General features: G+C 43.0%; 1 protein-coding gene across 3 annotated transcripts in view; it reads right to left on the bottom strand.

Annotated features, from left to right (window-relative positions):
• Window positions 1–502: 502 nt before the first annotated feature.
• Window positions 503–18,461, bottom strand: part of c18h10orf53 (chromosome 18 C10orf53 homolog) — a 34,022-nt gene continuing 16,063 nt past the window's right edge. Inside the window, exon 3 of one of the 3 annotated variants that reach the window (XM_063070131.1) lies at window positions 503–638. In XM_063070131.1, the coding sequence (XP_062926201.1) occupies window positions 574–638 (65 nt within the window). In that variant the 3' untranslated portion in view covers window positions 503–573. Of the gene's footprint in view, window positions 639–7,877; window positions 7,934–13,700; window positions 14,550–18,461 lie in introns of those variants that run through there. The other 2 variants (XM_063070133.1, XM_063070134.1) reach the window with 2 other exon arrangements.

Here is an 18,461-nt window from a genome sequence, read left to right on the forward strand (position 1 = left end):
AAGACGAAATCACCTTTATTCAGGAATCTGTGGGAGGAACCACAGGGGCAGTCAGCAGAGGGGCGTGTCCAGACAGTTAACCCAGTTACAACATATATATATATGGTTTGCCACATTTTCCGCTTAGAGGACAGTGGGAGTGTGAATCAAACTGTGGAAGATGTGGGTTCAATTTCAACATTTAAGACAAATCTGGATGGGCACATGGACAGGAGGAGTAAGAAGGGTTATGGTCCTGGTGCAGGCTGAAAGGATGAGGCAGAATAAGTTTGGCATAGACTAGATGGGCCAAAGGACCTGCTCTACACGGTATTGTTCTATGACTCTATAAACACTAGGTGTAGTTGCAGCCAGAGAGTCTAATATTTTGCTTGGTGAACAGTAGGAATAACATGACCATTTCATGTGAATGTAATTACTTTATTTAATGCTTTTAAAATGACTAAGGAATAAAACCAGAGCTATTAAATTAAGCTCAGCTTCACAATGCTGATGATCCCTACGTCGCTTAGCCAAAATGAGGAGAGCCTGTGAAATCCTGAGAATTGGTGTTTCCTCTGTCCGTGAAGCTGGTCAATAGGCTGCCGCGACCAGCTTCATTGCTTCCTTACAGAGAGGGTCCAATTTCCCATCGCCTCCTGATTCAAGAGATTCAAGATTTTTAATATTATTTCCAGTACACAAGGGTAAAGGAGACAAAATGTTTGTTAATCTGGATCTGATGCAGCAAAAAAAAACAATAAGATAAAGGACACAATAATAAAAAAGACACAATAAATATAAATATGATGGTATAGTGGCATCCACACTGGACTTCGAGGTGAGAGGTCCCAGGTTCGAATCCAGCCGACCCCTTGCACATTTTCCACCCTTGCCGGGTTGAGCATCGAGCTAGCAACTCAGCCTCGTAAAACAGACCAACGCTAAAGAAACAACAAGGTTTCCACCTGATGAGCCAGTGAAGGATATGATTATTATATTACCAATCATAAATATATAAGAAAGCTTTTATATATATACACACAGTAAAAACAACAGAAAATATGCAAACATTGGAAATCCAAGCAACACACACAAAATGCTGGAGGAACTCAGCAGGCCCAGGCAGTATCTATGGAAAAGTGTATATTTGACGTTACGTGCTGAGACCCTTCATCAGGACTGGAGAAAAACAGATGATGAGTCAGAGTTCAAGGTGGGGGGAGGGGAGGAGAGGAGAGGAAGAAACACAAGGTGATAGTGGAAACCAGGAGGTGGGGGGGGGTGGTTAAAGTAAAGGGTTCAGAAGTTGATTGGTGAGAGAGATACAGGGCTGGAAAAGGGAGAATCTGATAGATGAAGACAGAAGGCCATGGAAGAACGAAAAGGGGAGGAGCACCAGAGGGAGGTGACGAGCTGGCAAGGAGATAAGGTGAGAGAGGGAAAAGGGAATGGGAAATAGGGAAGGGGGTGGGGAGGGGTGGAGGCATTACCAGAAGTTTGAGAAATCGATGTTCATCCCATCAGGTTGCAGGTGACCCAAACAGAATATAAGGTGTTGCTCCTCCAGTCTGAGTGTGACCTCATTGTGGCAGTAGAGGAAACCATGGACTGATGGGTCAGAATGGGGATAGGAAGTGGAATTAAAATGGATGGCCACTGGGAGATCCTGCTTTTTCTGGTGGACGGAACAAGACTACATGTAATGAATAAACAAAAGAGATTCTGTAGATGCTGGAAATCTTGAGTAATACACATAAAATGCTGGAGGAACTCAGCAATTCAGGCAGTATCAATGGAAGGGAATATACAGTCGGCATTTTAGGCCGAGGCCCTTCATCAGGACTGATCAGGAAGGGTCTCAGCCGGAAATGTCGACTATTTATTTCCCTCCGTAGACACTTCCTGGCTTGCTGGGTTCCTCCAGCATTTTGGGTGTCACATGAAATAAATATTGCTTTTATTATGGGTAAGTAAAAATCTGTGTCAGAATCGGAATTAGAATCATGTTTAATATTACTGGCATATTTCTTGAAATTTGTTAACTTTGTGGCAGCGGTACAATGAAATACATGATAATAGTGAAAAAAACAATTACAGTATGTATATATAGTGTATGTGTAATAAGTAGTGCAAAAATAGAAATAAAGAAATAGTGGAGTGCTGTTCACAGGTTCAATATTGATTCAGAAATCAGATGACAGAGAGAAAGAGGCTGTTCCTGATTGCTGAGTGTGTGCCTTCAAGCTTCTGTACCTCCTTCTTGAGAAGAGGGCATGTCCTGTGTGGTGAGGGCCCTTAATGATGAATGGTGCCTTTTTGAGGCATCGCTCTTGATGATGTCCTGGGTACTACCAGTGCCCATGATGGAGCTGACTAATTTTACAGCTCTCTGCAGCTTATTTCCATCCTGTGCAGTAGCCCCTCCCACCCCCTTAGCAGACTGATATCTTCATGCCTCAAAAAGGACAATCCATACGAACCATATCAGAAATGACTGGAATTAAGACAAAATTTACATCAATGCAACAGTTCAATTCAGAAAGAGTAGTCATTTATACTTTTACCTCAACTATCTGGCAAACTTTGTATGAACGCAGTCAGTTAGAATGAAATAAAATTATACTGAATCAAATGAGACAAACAACTAGAAAATGAGGAAGCTTGTACTGTTTAAGCTACAGGCTCTCCTGCCTTCTCCCCATAACCTTTGATGCCCTTACAGATCAAGAATCCATCAATTTTTTTTTTCAGTATACCCAAAGGCTTTGCCTCCACAGTCATCTGTGGCAGAACTCAATTCTCGGTCATGCTTTGTCACAGTTTTCCTGTGGACAGACCAAAACTGATATCTTCATGCCTCAAAAAGGACAATCCATACGAACCATATCAGAAATGACTGGAATTAAGACAAAATTTACATCAATGCAACAATTCAATTCAGAAAAAGTAGTAATTTATACTTTTACCTCAACTATCTGGCAAACTTTGTATGAATGCAGTATTTGCACAATTTAAGCTGGCTTAGAAAAGATATCAAATATCACTGGACAACAATTTTTCCAGAAGTGTTGTTTCCCCAGAACTTTTTTTTTGCTTATGATGGACCGCTAGAGGCCGAACATAAATATAATTTCAGACAGCTTGTATCATGTAGGAATTTGGAGAAACAAGAAATTAACTTTTCTTGAATTTCATGTGTTTAATTGCATAATGGTGCTGACGCTTTCAATAGTCAAAGAAGATAAAAATGTTTAGTTGATGATTTTCATTTGTACTCAGTGTCTGAGGCTACTCTCTTAAGTATCCAACAATAATCAGCCAGCATTGATGGATTTCAGTTGCCTTGATACAGTTTCTCACTGACTGCAATTTCCTGGTGAAAATTTCCACAATGCTCATTACTGACAACACCAAGATTTGCAGGGAAGAAGTCTAAATGGGAATGCAGAAAATGAATCTTTAGTGACATGTTGCACTTCATGGTTTTGTATGCTTGAAGCATGTTGTCAACCAGCTGCACATGGTTTGGTGCTCTGTAATTGCCAAGAAGATGTGGAATCGATATGGGTAGAGCTGCGTAACGCTAAGGGGCAGAAGACGCTGGTGGGAGTTGTGTACAGGCCACCTAACAGTAGTAGTGAGGTCGGAGATGGTATTAAACAGGAAATTAGAAATGTGTGCAATAAAGGAACAGCAGTTATAATGGGTGGCTTCAATCTACATGTAGATTGGGTGAACCAAATTGGTAAAGGTGCTGAGGAAGAGGATTTCTTGGAATGTATGCGGGATGGTTTTTTGAACCAACATGTCGAGGAACCAACTAGAGAGCAGGCTATTCTGGACTGGGTTTTGAGCAATGAGGAAGGGTTAATTGGCAATCTTGTCGTGAGAGGCCCCTTGGGTAAGAGTGACCATAATATGGTGGAATTCTTCATTAAGATGGAGAGTGACATAGTTAATTCAGAAACAAAGGTTCTGAACTTAAAGAGGGGTAACTTTGAAGGTATGAGACGTGAATTAGCTAAGATAGACTGGCAAATGACACTTAAAGGATTGACGGTGGATATGCAATGGTAAGCATTTAAAGGTTGCATGGATGAACTACAACAATTGTTCATCCCAGTTTGGCAAAAGAATAAATCAAGGAAGGTAGTGCACCCGTGGCTGACAAGAGAAATTAGGGATAGTATCAATTCCAAAGAAGAAGCATACAAATTAGCCAGAGAAAGTGGCTCACCTGAGGACTGGGAGAAATTCAGAGTTCAGCAGAGGAGGACAAAGGGCTTAATTAGGAAGGGGAAAAAAGATTATGAGAGAAAACTGGCAGGGAACATAAAAACGGACTGTAAAAGCTTTTATAGATATGTAAAAAGAAAAAGACTGGTAAAGACAAATGTAGGTCCCCTGCAGACAGAAACAGGTGAATTGATTATGGGGACCAAGGACATGGCAGACCAATTGAATAATTATTTTGGTTCTGTCTTCACTAAGGAGGACATAAATAATCTTCCAGAAATAGTAGGGAACAGAGGGTCCAGTGGGATGGAGGAACTGAGCGAAATACATGTTAGTAGGGAAGTGGTGTTAGGTAAATTGAAGGGATTGAAGGCAGATAAGTCCCCAGGGCCAGATGGTCTGCATCCTAGAGTGCTTAAGGAAGTAGCCCAAGAAATAGTGGATGCATTAGTGATAATTTTTCAAAACCCGTTAGATTCTGGACTAGTTCCTGAGGATTGGAGGGTGGCTAATGTAACTCCACTTTTTAAAAAAGGAGGGAGAGAGAAACCGGGGAATTATAGACCGGTTAGCCTAACGTCGGTGGTGGGGAAACTGCTGGAGTCAGTTATCAAGGATGTGATAACAGCACATTTGGAAAGCAGTGAAATGATCGGACAAAGTCAGCATGGATTTGTGAAAGGAAAATCATGTCTGACGAATCTCACAGAATTTTTTGAGGATGTAACTAGTAGAGTGGATAGGGGAGAACCAGTGGATGTGGTATATTTGGATTTTCAAAAGGCTTTTGACAAGGTCCCACACAGGAGATTAGTGTGCAAACTTAAAGCACACGGTATTGGGGGTAAGGTATTGGTGTGGGTGGAGAATTGGTTAGCAGACAGGAAGCAAAGAGTGGGAATAAACGGGACCTTTTCAGAATGGCAGGCGGTGACTAGTGGGGTACCGCAAGGCTCAGTGCTGGGACCCCAGTTGTTTACAATATATATTAATGACTTGGATGAGGGAATTAAATGCAGCATCTCCAAGTTTGCGGATGACATGAAGCTAGGTGGCAGTGTTAGCTGTGAGGAGGATGCTAAGAGGATGCAGGGTGACTTGGATAGGTTGGGTGAGTGGGCAAATTCATGGCAGATGCAATTTAATGTGGATAAATGTGAAGTTATCCACTTTGGTGGCAAAACTAGGAAAACAGATTATTATCTGAATGGTGGCCGATTAGGAAAAGGGGAGGTGCAACGAGACCTGGGTGTCATTATACACCAGTCATTGAAAGTGGGCATGCAGGTACAGCAGGCGGTGAAAAAGGCGAATGGTATGCTGGCATTTATAGCGAGAGGATTTGAGTACAGGAGCAGGGAGGTACTACTGCAGTTGTACAAGGCCTTGGTGAGACCACACCTGGAGTATTGTGTGCAGTTTTGGTCCCCTAATCTGAGGAAAGACATCCTTGCCATAGAGGGAGTACAAAGAAGGTTCACCAGATTGATTCCTGGGATGGCAGGACTTTCATATGAAGAAAGACTGGATGAACTGGGCTTGTACTCGTTGGAATTTAGAAGATTGAGGGGGGATCTGATTGAAACGTATAAGATCCTAAAGGGATTGGACAGGCTAGATGCAGGAAGATTGTTCCCGATGTTGGGGAAGTCCAGAACGAGGGGCCACAGTTTGAGGATAGAGGGGAAGCCTTTTAGGACCGAGATTAGGACAAACTTCTTCACACAGAGAGTGGTGAATCTGTGGAATTCTCTGCCACGGGAAACAGTTGAGGCCAGTTCATTGGCTATATTTAAGAGGGAGTTAGATATGGCCCTTGTGGCTACGGGGGTCAGGGGGTATGGAGGGAAGGCTGGGGCGGGGTTCTGAGTTGGATGATCAGCCATGATCATAATAAATGGCGGTGCAGGCTCGAAGGGTCGAATGGCCTACTCCTGCACCTATTTTCTAGGTTTCTATGTTTCTATCCTTGAATGCCTTCCTTGTGATTTTCTCCAGTCCCACTAGCGGTTCTTTGAATTGTCTGTCATTGATGATCTGTTTGATTTGTGGACCAACAAAAATGCCTTCCTTAATCTTGGCATCAGTTATTCTGACTTCAGTTCTGAATTGAAATAATAAATTTCAAAACGATGATGCATGATGGGAAAATTTAATGGTGATTTTCATGATCAGCAGTCCAAATTCCAGAAGATACAAAAATCAGGAAGCAAAATCATTGTTGTCCAGTGTATTCAAAGTATATAAAGTACATGCAAACACGAGGAATTCTGCTGGAAATTCAAGCAACACATATCAAAGTTGCTGGTGAACGCAGCAGGCCAGGCAGCATCTCTAGGAAGAGGTACAGTCGACGTTTCAGGCCGAGACCCTTCGTCAGGACTAACTGAAGGAAGAGCTAGTAAGAGATTTGAAAGTGGGAGGGGGAGGGGAGATCCATAATGATAGGAGAAGACAGGAGGGTGGGGGGGATGGAGCCAAGAGCTGGACAGGTGATTGGCTAAAGGAATATGAGAGGATCATGGGACAGGAGGCCCAAGGAGAAAGAAAAGGGGGGGGACCCAGAGGATGGGCAAGGGGTATAGTCAGAGGGACAGAGGGAGAAAAAGGAGAGAGAGAGAAAGAATGAGTGTATATAAATAAATAATGGATGGGGTACGAGGGGGAGGTGGGGCATTAGCGGAAGTTAGAGAAGTCAATGTTCATGCCATCAGGTTGGAGGCTACCCAGACGGAATATAATGTGTTGTTCCTCCAACCTGAGTGTGGCTTCATCTTTACAGTAGAGGAGGCCGTGGATAGACATATCAGAATGGGAATGGGATGTGGAATTAAAATGTGTGGCCACTGGGAGATCCTGCTTTCTCTGGCGGACAGAGCGTAGGTGTTCAGCAAAACGATCTCCCAGTCTGCGTCGGGTCTCGCCAATATATAGAAGGCCATATCGGGAGCACCGGACGCAGTATATCACCCCAGCCGACTCACAGGTGAAGTGTCGCCTCACCTGGAGGGACTGTTTGGATTCTCTGGGTTTCCCCCCCTCCCCCTTTTCCTTCTCCCTGGGCCTCCTGTCCCATGATCCTCTCATATCCCTTTTGCCAATCACCTGTCCAGCTCTTGGCTCCATCCCTCCCTCTCCTGTCTTCTCCTATCATTTTGGATCTCCCTCTCCCCCTCCCGCTTTCAAATCTCTTACTCACTCTTCCTTCAGTTAGTCCTGACGAAGGGTCTCGGCCCATAACATCGACTGTACCTCTTCCTAGAGATGCTGCCTGGCCTGCTGCATTCACCAGCAACTTTAATGTGTGTATATAAAGTACATTATTCTTTTTAAGGGATGTAGCACAGTAACAGCCCCTTCTGGCCCAATGAGCCAGTTGCACTCATGTGACCATCTAACCTACTAACCTATACGTCTTTTTGGAATGTGGAAGGAAACCCATGCCGTCACAGGGAGAACGCACAAACTCCTTACAGGCTTCGGTAGATGTACTTTGATAATAAACTTACTTTGAACTTCGAATGGTAACTGCATCACCTCCACACCATATCAGAAATGAAGCTGCAGGTCAATATACTGGCAGATGTTATAAAACTGACTCATCTTTATGCAAAACTGTTGCATCTGAGATGAATCATGGGGCTTTGCAATTCAATGGTTTATGCTATTGGACTGGTATCAGCTGTGTTGGAATTTGAACTCAGTTCAAGTAAATCTAGAATCAAAAAGCTGATAACATTACCACAGAATGCCCAGATCTTTATAGACATCTGTTTGCTTTGTGACAACAGACCAAATTATCAGAAGATTGATGCCAATAAGAGGACAATGGGGGAACATTCAGAAATGTTAATGAGAGACGAGAGGGATTAACGAAAAGGAGACACAGTTCCAAGTATTGTCAGAGACCGGTTGCTTTGAACCCTGAACTGTTTGAAGTTTGATGGACAGGCGATACCCCAGCAGGGGGATAAAAAGGGACAGGTTCGCTAAGGCAACAGACACACGACACCACGAGGTAACGAGACCCTGGAAGCGGTGTGCCCCCACAAGTTTGTGAGAGTTTTGGAGGTCTGATCGCGGGACCAGCCATAGACGCACAGGGTGGAAAGATACGGTTGGGCGGGAACCTGGTGTGTGTGTCCGCCCTTGCCTGGGTGCCGGGTTCACCACAGAAGAACAATCGTATCTGGAACGGAGGGGTCACAGTCGGTGACCTCAGAAGACATTACAAAGGGCTCGCCCAAAAGCTAACTGCGAGGAATATCGAAGGTCTGTTTGGAATTCGATTTGCATATTCATTCTCTCTCTCTCCAATGGCACAACAGCGATTACTGCAAACTGAACTCTGTCACTTGTGATTGATCATTTTACCCCTAGACTGCGATAGAGCTTGATTGACCCTATTATCCTAGTTCTGTGTACATGTGTCTTTATTCATTGCTAACCTGTTGCATTTATATCCTTACTATTAGAGTACTGTGTTGCTTATTTCTTTAATAAAACTTTCTTAGCTCCAGTAATCCAGACTCCAACTAAGTGGTCCATTTCTGCTGGTTTGGCAACCCAGTTATGGGGTACGTAACAGCTTCAGTAATCTTCTTTTTTGGAAACAAATCTGTTTGCATCCAGCCAGGACCAAACTTCATGCCAGACTCCCACAATCTTGTTGGCTTGTAATTACTGTTAAGTATGCACAGAGCAAAAATTACAACTGAGTAGTAGACTAAACATTTTTACTGAGTCATGTTGGCAATGGTACATGCGGGCAACTGAAAATGGAGGAGCTATGAACCAGAGCTACACCAAGACGAATTCATGCGCATTCAAAAAGCTCGCGCCCAAAAGATAGCGCCTCACACGGGTAGGAGGCCCAGCTGATTTACTGCACAATCAGTCGTTCTTGCCACGTTATGTGGGGGTTGGTTTACTTGTCAGTCGAAAGCCGCTCCATTGTGCTAGTCATCGATTGGCCTGTTTGAAGTATGCAGCTGCTCTCTCCCATTGGTTGCCCTGTGTGCCGCGACATCAGTGTCCAGTTCCACCTCACAGATGCTAGAATACCACATGCAGGGGGTTTGCCCTCTTTCCTTTTGTCTCCAGGGCCTAGTGCTGAAGAAACATTGGGAAAGAATGCTCCAGACTCATACTCTTAGCTAAGTGTCTGACTGTTGAATATTCAGTTTTGTAGTCTGTGTAACTTGGGTGGACTTAGATATTTGGTGAAATCTTTTACTGTTTGTAAGCAAATGATTAATATGCTTATTCATAGTCAGAGTCTTCTGTCTCCCTCACTAAACCCATGAATTTGCTGCTTCCATGTTACACATTCTTGCAATTGATCCGATAGGGTTCCATTACTCCAATTAAATAGCTTGGTAAGTTGCTCAGTTACTGGGCATTTAGCAATGAACAATAAAATATTGGTCTTACCAGGGAACCAGCATCCTATGACTGAGTATAAAACAGATATCTTTACACAATACTTCAATAGTTAGTTCAAATTCCGAATGAAAAAGATAAACATTATCATTATTTGTCACATATACATTAACACATCAAAACATACAGTGAAATGCGTCATTTGCTTCAACAGCCAATACAGTCTGAGGATCTGCTGGGGCAGCCTGTAAGTGTTGCCATGATTCATTGCATGCCCACAACTTACTAACCCTAACCCATAAGACATAAGAATGTGGAAGGAAAGCGGATCCCCCAGAGGAAACTCTGCGGTCAAGGGAGAACGTAAAAACTTCAGTAGCAACTAAACTGTGATCACTGGTACTGTAAAGCATTATGCCAATGGTTATAAACAACAGGAATTCTGCAGATGCTGGAAATTCAAGCAACACACATCAAAGTTGCTGGTGAACGCAGCAGGCCAGGCAGCATCTATAGGAAGAGGCGCAGTCGACGTTTCAGGCCGAGGTCGGCCTGAAACGTCGACTGCGCCTCTTCCTATAGATGCTGCCTGGCCTGCTGCGTTCACCAGCAACTTTGATGTGTGATGCCAATGGTTATGCTTTTTTTAATCAAAGAATATCTCTGAATTTCAAAGTAATCATGAAATAGAAATTTACAGATAATGGCTTGGAATGAACTGATATCCAAAAGGATCCCCACACAAAATGCTGGAGGAACACGGTAGGTCAAGTATCATCCATGGAAAAGAGTGAATTGTTGACGTTTTGGCCAAGGCTCTCCTTCGGGGCACCCGAAACAGCGACTGTTAACTTTTTTCCACAGATGCTGCCCGGTTTGCCGAGCTCCTCCAGCATTTTGTGTGCGATGCTTTGGATTTCCAGCGTCTGCAGATTTTCTCATGTTTGTGATTCCAAAAAGATCCCAGCTTCTGCAACAACGGTGTCCACTAGGAATGACCTCCAGCTCTTGGGAACTGGATAAATGGGATTAGTTCAGCTCTCCTTCATTAATGAGAGTGACCTCTGGTGTACATTCCTGCACTGTGTCAGCTAGGAGCTGACAAATATCTAGCCAATTTGGTTAAGTGATCTGAATGACGTTCAGCTGATACTATTTGGTACTTCAAGGTTAGTTGATTTGACAATGAAAATGTATATTAATCATGGAATAACTCTCAAGCTGTGAACATATGCAGAGAATATCATTATAAAAGTGATTGGCAATTTTTTCTGGATGAGGAAGAAACAGTTTCTCAGCATGTAAACACTGCTTGGCCCTTTAATGAGATTTATGCCATTGTGTGGCATGATTGTGAATCAACAGTGAGGACCCACAGGAATTTGTTTCATGAAATATTGATTTTCAAGTCTTGAGATGTATCATTTTAAAGAATGTTGCAAAGAATTAAAAGCAAGGGTGTAATGTTGAGGCTTTATAAAGCAGTGGTGAGGCCTCACTTGGCATATTGAGAGCAGTTTCAAGCCCCTTATCTAAGAAAGGATGTACTGATATTGGAGAGGGTTCAAAGCAAGTTCATGAAAATGATTCTGGGATATAAAGGCTTGTCATATGAGAAGTGTTTAATGGCTCTGGGCCTCTATTCACTGGAATTCAGAAGAATAAGGAGTGACCTCATTGAAACCTATTGAATGTTGAAAGGCCTCGAAATAGTGGATGTGGAGAGGATGTTTCTTTTTTTTTAATTTTATTTTTATTTGGATAAGGAATTCACAATTATCATGTACTTTTTTCACACATATAACCTTTTCCATTTTTTTATATGTAAAAAACCACAGTTATTTATACATTCTTAAGTAGACATTGAGATGATATAAAAGGAAAATAAACATTTAAATAGATAATTATGTACTGTGATAAATCTAACCTATTAGGCTAAGTAATGAAATTAGTTGTTAAGAAAAATGGTAATGATAGTTTCCATACAACCCTTCTGGACCATTTCCACTGGTCCAAAATGTTGCATACAAGCCTATATACCAACCATTGTAGGTGTTTATATCCCAATTTGTTCGCGCTTGTTCCTGCCCGCAGACATAATTATCCAATCCCTATGTACTTGTTTACTTAATTTTTTCATTTTTTTTTATACCTTTCCCAAATCTTTCCCTTTACTTGTGTTAATTCTCTATTTTCCAAAAAAAAACAACAAACATTTAGACTAGGGGTGCTTACGTTAGCAATATTACTGTGTTGATGAGAAGAGCAATATAAATCATTAGGAGAGTCATCTAAAGTCTGCTCGCATTGGGGTTATATATTCAATCCATTTATTCCAGATTTGATAAAATATGTGAGTTTAGCCTCCATAGTGTTTTCCTCATTTTCCTTTCCAGGATTAGAGACATAGAGACTGGGCTATGATCCGACAGATCAATTGTTGCAATATTACAGTTTTTTATCCTGAGTCTATCTGTATTTAAGATAAAGAAATAGTCTATCCTTGAATAGGCTGAATGAGGGAAAGAGTAATATGTATAATCTTTACTAGTAGGGTGTAATTCCCTCCAGACATCTATAATTCCCAACTCCTCCATCAATGAATTCGCTTTCCGAGTCAGAGGTTTATTCTGAGTAACTATTCTTGAAGAATCTAATATAGGATTTAATCTAATATTAAAATCCCCTCCACAAATTACTACCCCTCGAGAACTGACCATTAGGTCAAAAATGTGTCTATAAAATGACCATTCACTATCTGGAGGAGCATAAACATTCAGCAATGTTATTTCTGTACCTTCTATTCTTCCTGTGATTTTTACAAACCGTCCTTCTTTGTCTCTAGTCTCTGAAATATGTTCATAATTAAGAGTACTTGATATTAAAGTAGCTACCAACAGGAATTCTGCAGATGCTGGAAATTCAAGCAACACTCATCAAAGTTGCTGGTGAACGCAGCAGGCCAAGCAGCATCTATAGGAAGAGGCGCAGTCGACGTTTCAGGCCGAGACCCTTCGTCAGGACTAACTGAAGGAAGAGTGAGTAAGGGATTTGAAAGCTTACTCACTCTTCCTTCAGTTAGTCCTGACGAAGGGTCTCGGCCTGAAACGTCGACTGCGCCTCTTCCTATAGATGCTGCTTGGCCTGCTGCGTTCACCAGCAACTTTGATGTGTGTTGCTTAAAGTAGCTACCCCTCTTTTGTGACTCAATTTATATGATGAATAAAATACATGCTTAAAGCCCATTCTTTTTAATTTTCCATGTTCAGATTGGCTCATATGTGTTTCCTGGAGGAAAGCTATTTGTGCCCTCTCTTTTTTCAATTTAGACATAATCTTATTTCTTTTAATTGGATTCAAAACCCCATTAACATTATAGGAAATTATTTTTACCAATTCAGTTTGCATTTTTCTCTAGTAGAAAAAAAGCACTCTCCTTTTCTAACCAAACAGTAAGCAATCCCTTCTCAACAGTAAACCAAGACATATAACCACACCCTAGACATTTCTGAACGTATAACATTTGAAAATTTTCCCCAACTTCCCAGTGAGGCCTGAGCACCGACCCGCCTCAGTTCAGAGGGATAACCTCTATCTTCACCCTGTGTTAGAGGGCCCTCAGCAGTTTGAATAATCATAGAGAATTTTCTCCTATTTATGTCTCGACCATATTGCTATCATTCAAGTTATTCCGCCTACTTTATTTTCAGTTACCAGTTTTCATTTTACTTTTAAGTCCGATTTACTCTTTTCAGTCATTTCTCTTAATTAATCTGTATTCTCTGTACATTCGCGTCTGAATATTTGCAGCTTTTCCTTGTAGTTTGACACTCTGGTTCGAGTGGACCGTCCTCGCCCCACTAACTGCCACGACTTCAGCCGAATCCTCTCCAGTAGCGACTCCGGTTGGGTGATAACTTTAATAGGTAGTCCCTGGTCCGCCAGGTCCGACGTTGCCTCCTCCACCGTAGCATAAGTTTTTGTCCCTTCATCGTAAAAGACTCTCAGCCGAGCTGGATACAGGGTCTGGAATCTGATGTTTTCCTTCAGGACTCTCCGTGTTTCCGTATATTCCTTCCGTCTGGCAAGAATCCCCGGTGCGTAGTCGTGGTCTAAACTGATTTTGCAGTTGTTCCACATGAAACCTTTCTTTTGCCATGCTCTTTTAAGCACCTCTTCCTTCGTTCTGTAACTGAGAAATCTGATCAGAATCGATCTGGGCTGGGCGCCTGCCGGAGGCTGTGGTGCCAACGCGTGGTGAGCCCTTTCTATCTGTGGGTCTTTTGCGGCCGGTATATCAAGGTTCTCTCTAAGCAGCTTCTCCACGAAGGGAATCATCAATCCGGGTTTACCTTCGGTTCCTTCGGGAACTCCGTAGATCCTCACATTTTCCCTTCTCGAGCGGCCGCCTTGATCTATTAGTTTCCACTGGAGCTGGTCTTGTAGCTTCAGCATTTCTGCTATCACCTCCTCTGCATTTTGTAGCTTCTCTTCAATTCCAACAATCCTCGCTTCGGCTTCATCTATCCGCGAGTTAGTTTTTACTATTTCTCCTTTAATATCTTCCAGCTGTTTGCTGTTATCTTGTCGGAACTCGCGAATCTCTCCGAGAATCAAAGACAGAGTCACCGATTCCCCCTCATTATCTCCGTCCTGGCTTGCCGTGGGAGAGCTAGGCCCGTCGCCTTGCTGCATCTCTTTATGTTTATCAGCCTTCGAAGCGGACTTTTTATTCTTGTTCTTAGACATCATCCTTGCCCCTTTTATTAATATAGTTATGCAATATTAAGTATTTGTCTAAATTCGATTTTGGGGCAGTTTACCTTTTTTGTCGAGAGACCTTTTCCTTACGCCGCCATTCCCTTGATGACCCGGAAGTCCCCCCGTGGAGAGGATGTTTCATATGGTGGTGGTGGGGGAGGCGGGGGTCTAAGACCAGAGGACACTGCCTGAGAACAGAGAAACTTTCTTTTAGAACGGAGATGAGGAGGAATTTCTTTAGCCAGAGAATGGTGATTCTGTGGAATTCTTTGCCACAGGTGGCTATGGAGGCCAAGTCATTGGGTATGTTTAAGGCAGAGATTGATAGGTTCTTGATTAGTCAGGGCATGAAGGGGTATGGAGAGAAGGTGAGAGATTGGGGCTGAGAGGGAAAACGGATCAGTCATGATGAAATGGCGGATCAGACTCGATGGGCCAAATGGGCTAATTCTGCTCCTAAATCTTTTGGCCTTAAGGTCTTTCATTTTGGCATCTATATAAATTACCATACTATGAGTGTAACAGCCAGTAATGTGAGATGATACATGTTCACCCGTTGTGTACATTCTGCGTAACTGAGTACAGAAATTAGTTCAGAAAGTGAGAGAGTCTGAGTACAGTGCGGCCTGGGCTTAGAGGCGTAGTGCCAGTTTTTATTTTAGATTTTCAGTATCTGCAATTTTTTTTTACTTTTTTACTTACTGCAACTTTCCTGACTGAAATTTTCTGAAATGGGTGACCTGTGGTGCAGGGATTCCTGATCATTTTTATGCCACGGGCCCAGTACCGTGAAGCAAGGTGTCCATTGACCCAGGTTGGGAACCCCTGATCTAGTGCCTTGTCAGACTGTTACTGCAAATAGGGGCTTGTTTGTGTTAACAGAGAACACAGTGCCAGAATGGGCGGGGTCAGCCCAAAAGGGTCACCGTGCGTCTGGCATCAGCAGAGCTTACCCACAATGTACTGACCCCCACATGTTGGTTCTTACTATTTAAAACATAGAGCACATAAACAATCACAAAACAGAAGGAAACAGGGGTGGGAGTAGGCCACCAGGCCTCTTGAGCCAATCCCGCCATTCAGTTTCACCATGAGTGACTTGCCCCAGGTTCAGCTTCTCTTCTGCGTATTCCCCATAAGCTTCAATTCCCTGATATTTCAAATATTATTATTATTCTTTTAAATTTAGCAACACATCACAGTAGCAGACCCTTCCGGCCCAAAAAGCCCACTCTGCCCAACTACATCCATGTGACCAATTAATCTCCTGACCCATCCATCTTTAGAATACGGGAGGAATCTGGAGAACCTGGAGGAAACCCACACAGTCACGGGGAGAACGTACAAACTCCTTACAGACAGTGGCAGGATTTGAACCCAGGTCACTGGTGCTGTAATAGTGCTATACCGCTATGCTACTATGTCATCCAAATATCTACTTTTCCTTGAAATACCACGAACAATTCAGATTCCACAGCATACTGGGTTAGAAAATTCCAAAAATTCACCATCTTTTTCAAGACGATATCTCCACACACCTCAGTTTTAAAAGACTACCTCTTATCTTATAACTCTGCCTGCTCTGTCAGAACTCTCAGAAATGGAATCACCTCCATATGATCTTGTCACGTCCCAGCTGTATGTTATGTGTTTCAATACAACCACCTCTGGTTCTTCTGAACCCCATTCCTCTAAAGCGCAGAGTCAGAGTTCCATGCGGGCAGGAGGAATGAGTTCTGATGGCCCCCTGGGTTCATGAGTCAGTGAAACTGGAATCTGAGGCCTGTTGTTCAGGGTTCTACCACCAACAAGTCTGGAGTTTGAGGCCCAGTGTTCAGAGATCGGTAAGTCCAGTATCAATGCAGAGGATCAAAACCCAATGACAAATCAGAAGCAGCAATCAAGGCCTAATGGCCGGAGCCAAGTCTGCGGATCTCTGAGAATCTACTGGGGAGGTTGAAGCTGGTATCTGTTCTCTCTAGACCCGAGTCTGTATCTGCTGGAGGCCTGCCCAGGAGTTAAAGGACTGTGTATATGCAACAGGATGTGATGAAAGAACAGGGCTTGCTTATCCTGTTGTTATAGTTATAGTCATAGTCATAGTCATAGTCATACTTCATTGATCCTGGGGGAAATTGGTTTTCGTTACAGTTGCACCATAAATAATAAATAGTAATAGAACCATAAATAGTTAAATAGTAATATGTAAATTATGCCAGTAAATTATGAAGTAAGTCCAGGACCAGCCTACTGGCTCAGGGTGTCTGACCCTCCAAGGAGGAGTTGTAAAGTTTGATGGCCACAGGCAGGAATGACTTCCTATGACGCTCTGTGCCACATCTCGGTGGAATGAGTCTCTGGCTGAATGTACTCCTGTGCCCACCCAGTACATTATGTAGTGGATGGGAGACATTGACCAAGATAGCATGTAACTTAGACAGCATCCTCTTTTCAGACACCACCGTGAGAGAGTCCAGTTCCATCCCCACAACATCACTGGCCTTACGAATGAGTTTGTTGATTCTGTTGGTGTCTGCTACCCTCAGCATGCTGCCCCAGCACACAACAGCAAACATGATAGCACTGGCCACCACAGACTCGTAGAACATCCTCAGCATCGTCCGGCCGATGTTAAAGGTTGTTGCTTGTGTTTTGTGCTGTTCTGCCGAGCTTTGTGGGCATTCTACGTTTGAGCCTGAATGGGGGATGACACTTGCCAGTACAGTCCCTAGTACACCCTTGGATGTGTTGGGCATGCTAAATTTGCATCTGACTGTGGGGTGACACTTGCCAGTACAGCCTTGGGTGTATTGGTTGTTAATGCAAATGATGCGTTTCACTGTATGTTCCAATGTACATGTGACAAATTTGAATCTTGTAACCTTGAATCTTACAATACGAGACAATATAGTTCCAACATTGTTGGCTTCTTTAGACAGAGTATCCTCTGGATACCCATTGAATCTCCTTTGGACAACAACCAAAGTTACTATTTCCTTTCTTAAGTAAGAGTACCAAACTGTGCAGAGTATTTTAGATATAACCTCACCAACACCAGTACAATTATAACAATAGCTCTCTATTGCTGAACTCCAGTCTCCTTGAAGAAAAGGATTCCTCACCTCCTACCGCACTTAGCTGCAAACCTTTCACATATTATGCACAGGAACACTTGGATCTGTTTTGTACTTCACCCATATACAATCTTCATATTTCACTTGTACACAATTCATTTGTACTTGATAGAGGTGTACAAGATGATAAGAGGCAGAGTTCAAGTGGACGGCCAGTGCTTTCTTCCCAGGGCAGAAATGGCGAATATGAGGGAGCATAATTTTAAGGTTATTGGAGGAAAGTATCATGGGGTTGTGGGGGGGTGGTGTCAGAGATGTGTTCTTTACACAGAAATGGTAAAAGCATGGGAAATGCAGCCAGGAGTCATGGGAGAGTCAGATACATTAGGAACGTTTAAGAAACATAGTTAGGTCTGATTAAGGATCTTGGCCCAAAACATTGACTCTTTTTTCTCTCCATAGTTGCTGCCTGACCCAGTGAGTTCCTTCAGCATTTTGTGTGTGTTACTCTGGATTTCGCGCATCTGTGGAATTTTTTGTCTTTAGTCTCAGGTAGACATATGGCCGATAGAAAAATGGGAGGCGGGGGAGCAGGGTCACACAGGAAAGGAAGGGTTAGATTGATCTTAGAGTAGGTTAAAAGGTCAGCACAACATCACGGGCTGAAAGGCCTGTATTGTGCTGTAATAGAAACATAGAAACATAGAAAATAGGTGCAGGAGTAGGCCATTCGGCCCTTCGAGCCTGCACCGCCATTTGTTATGATCATGGCTGATCATCCAACTCAGAACCCCGCCCCAGCCTTCCCTCCGTACCCCCTGACCCCCGTAGCCACAAGGGCCATATCTAACTCCCTCTTAAATATAGCCAATGAACTGGCCTCAACTGTTTCCCGTGGCAGAGAATTCCACAGATTCACCACTCTCTGTGTGAAGAAGTTTTTCCTAATCGCGGTCCTAAAAGGCTTCCCCTCTATCCTCAAACTGTGGCCCCTCGTTTTGGACTTCCCCAACATCGGGAACAATC

The sequence above is a fragment of the Mobula hypostoma genome, chromosome 18 (genome assembly GCF_963921235.1).
Source record: "Mobula hypostoma chromosome 18, sMobHyp1.1, whole genome shotgun sequence".
NCBI lineage: Eukaryota > Metazoa > Chordata > Chondrichthyes > Myliobatiformes > Myliobatidae > Mobula > Mobula hypostoma.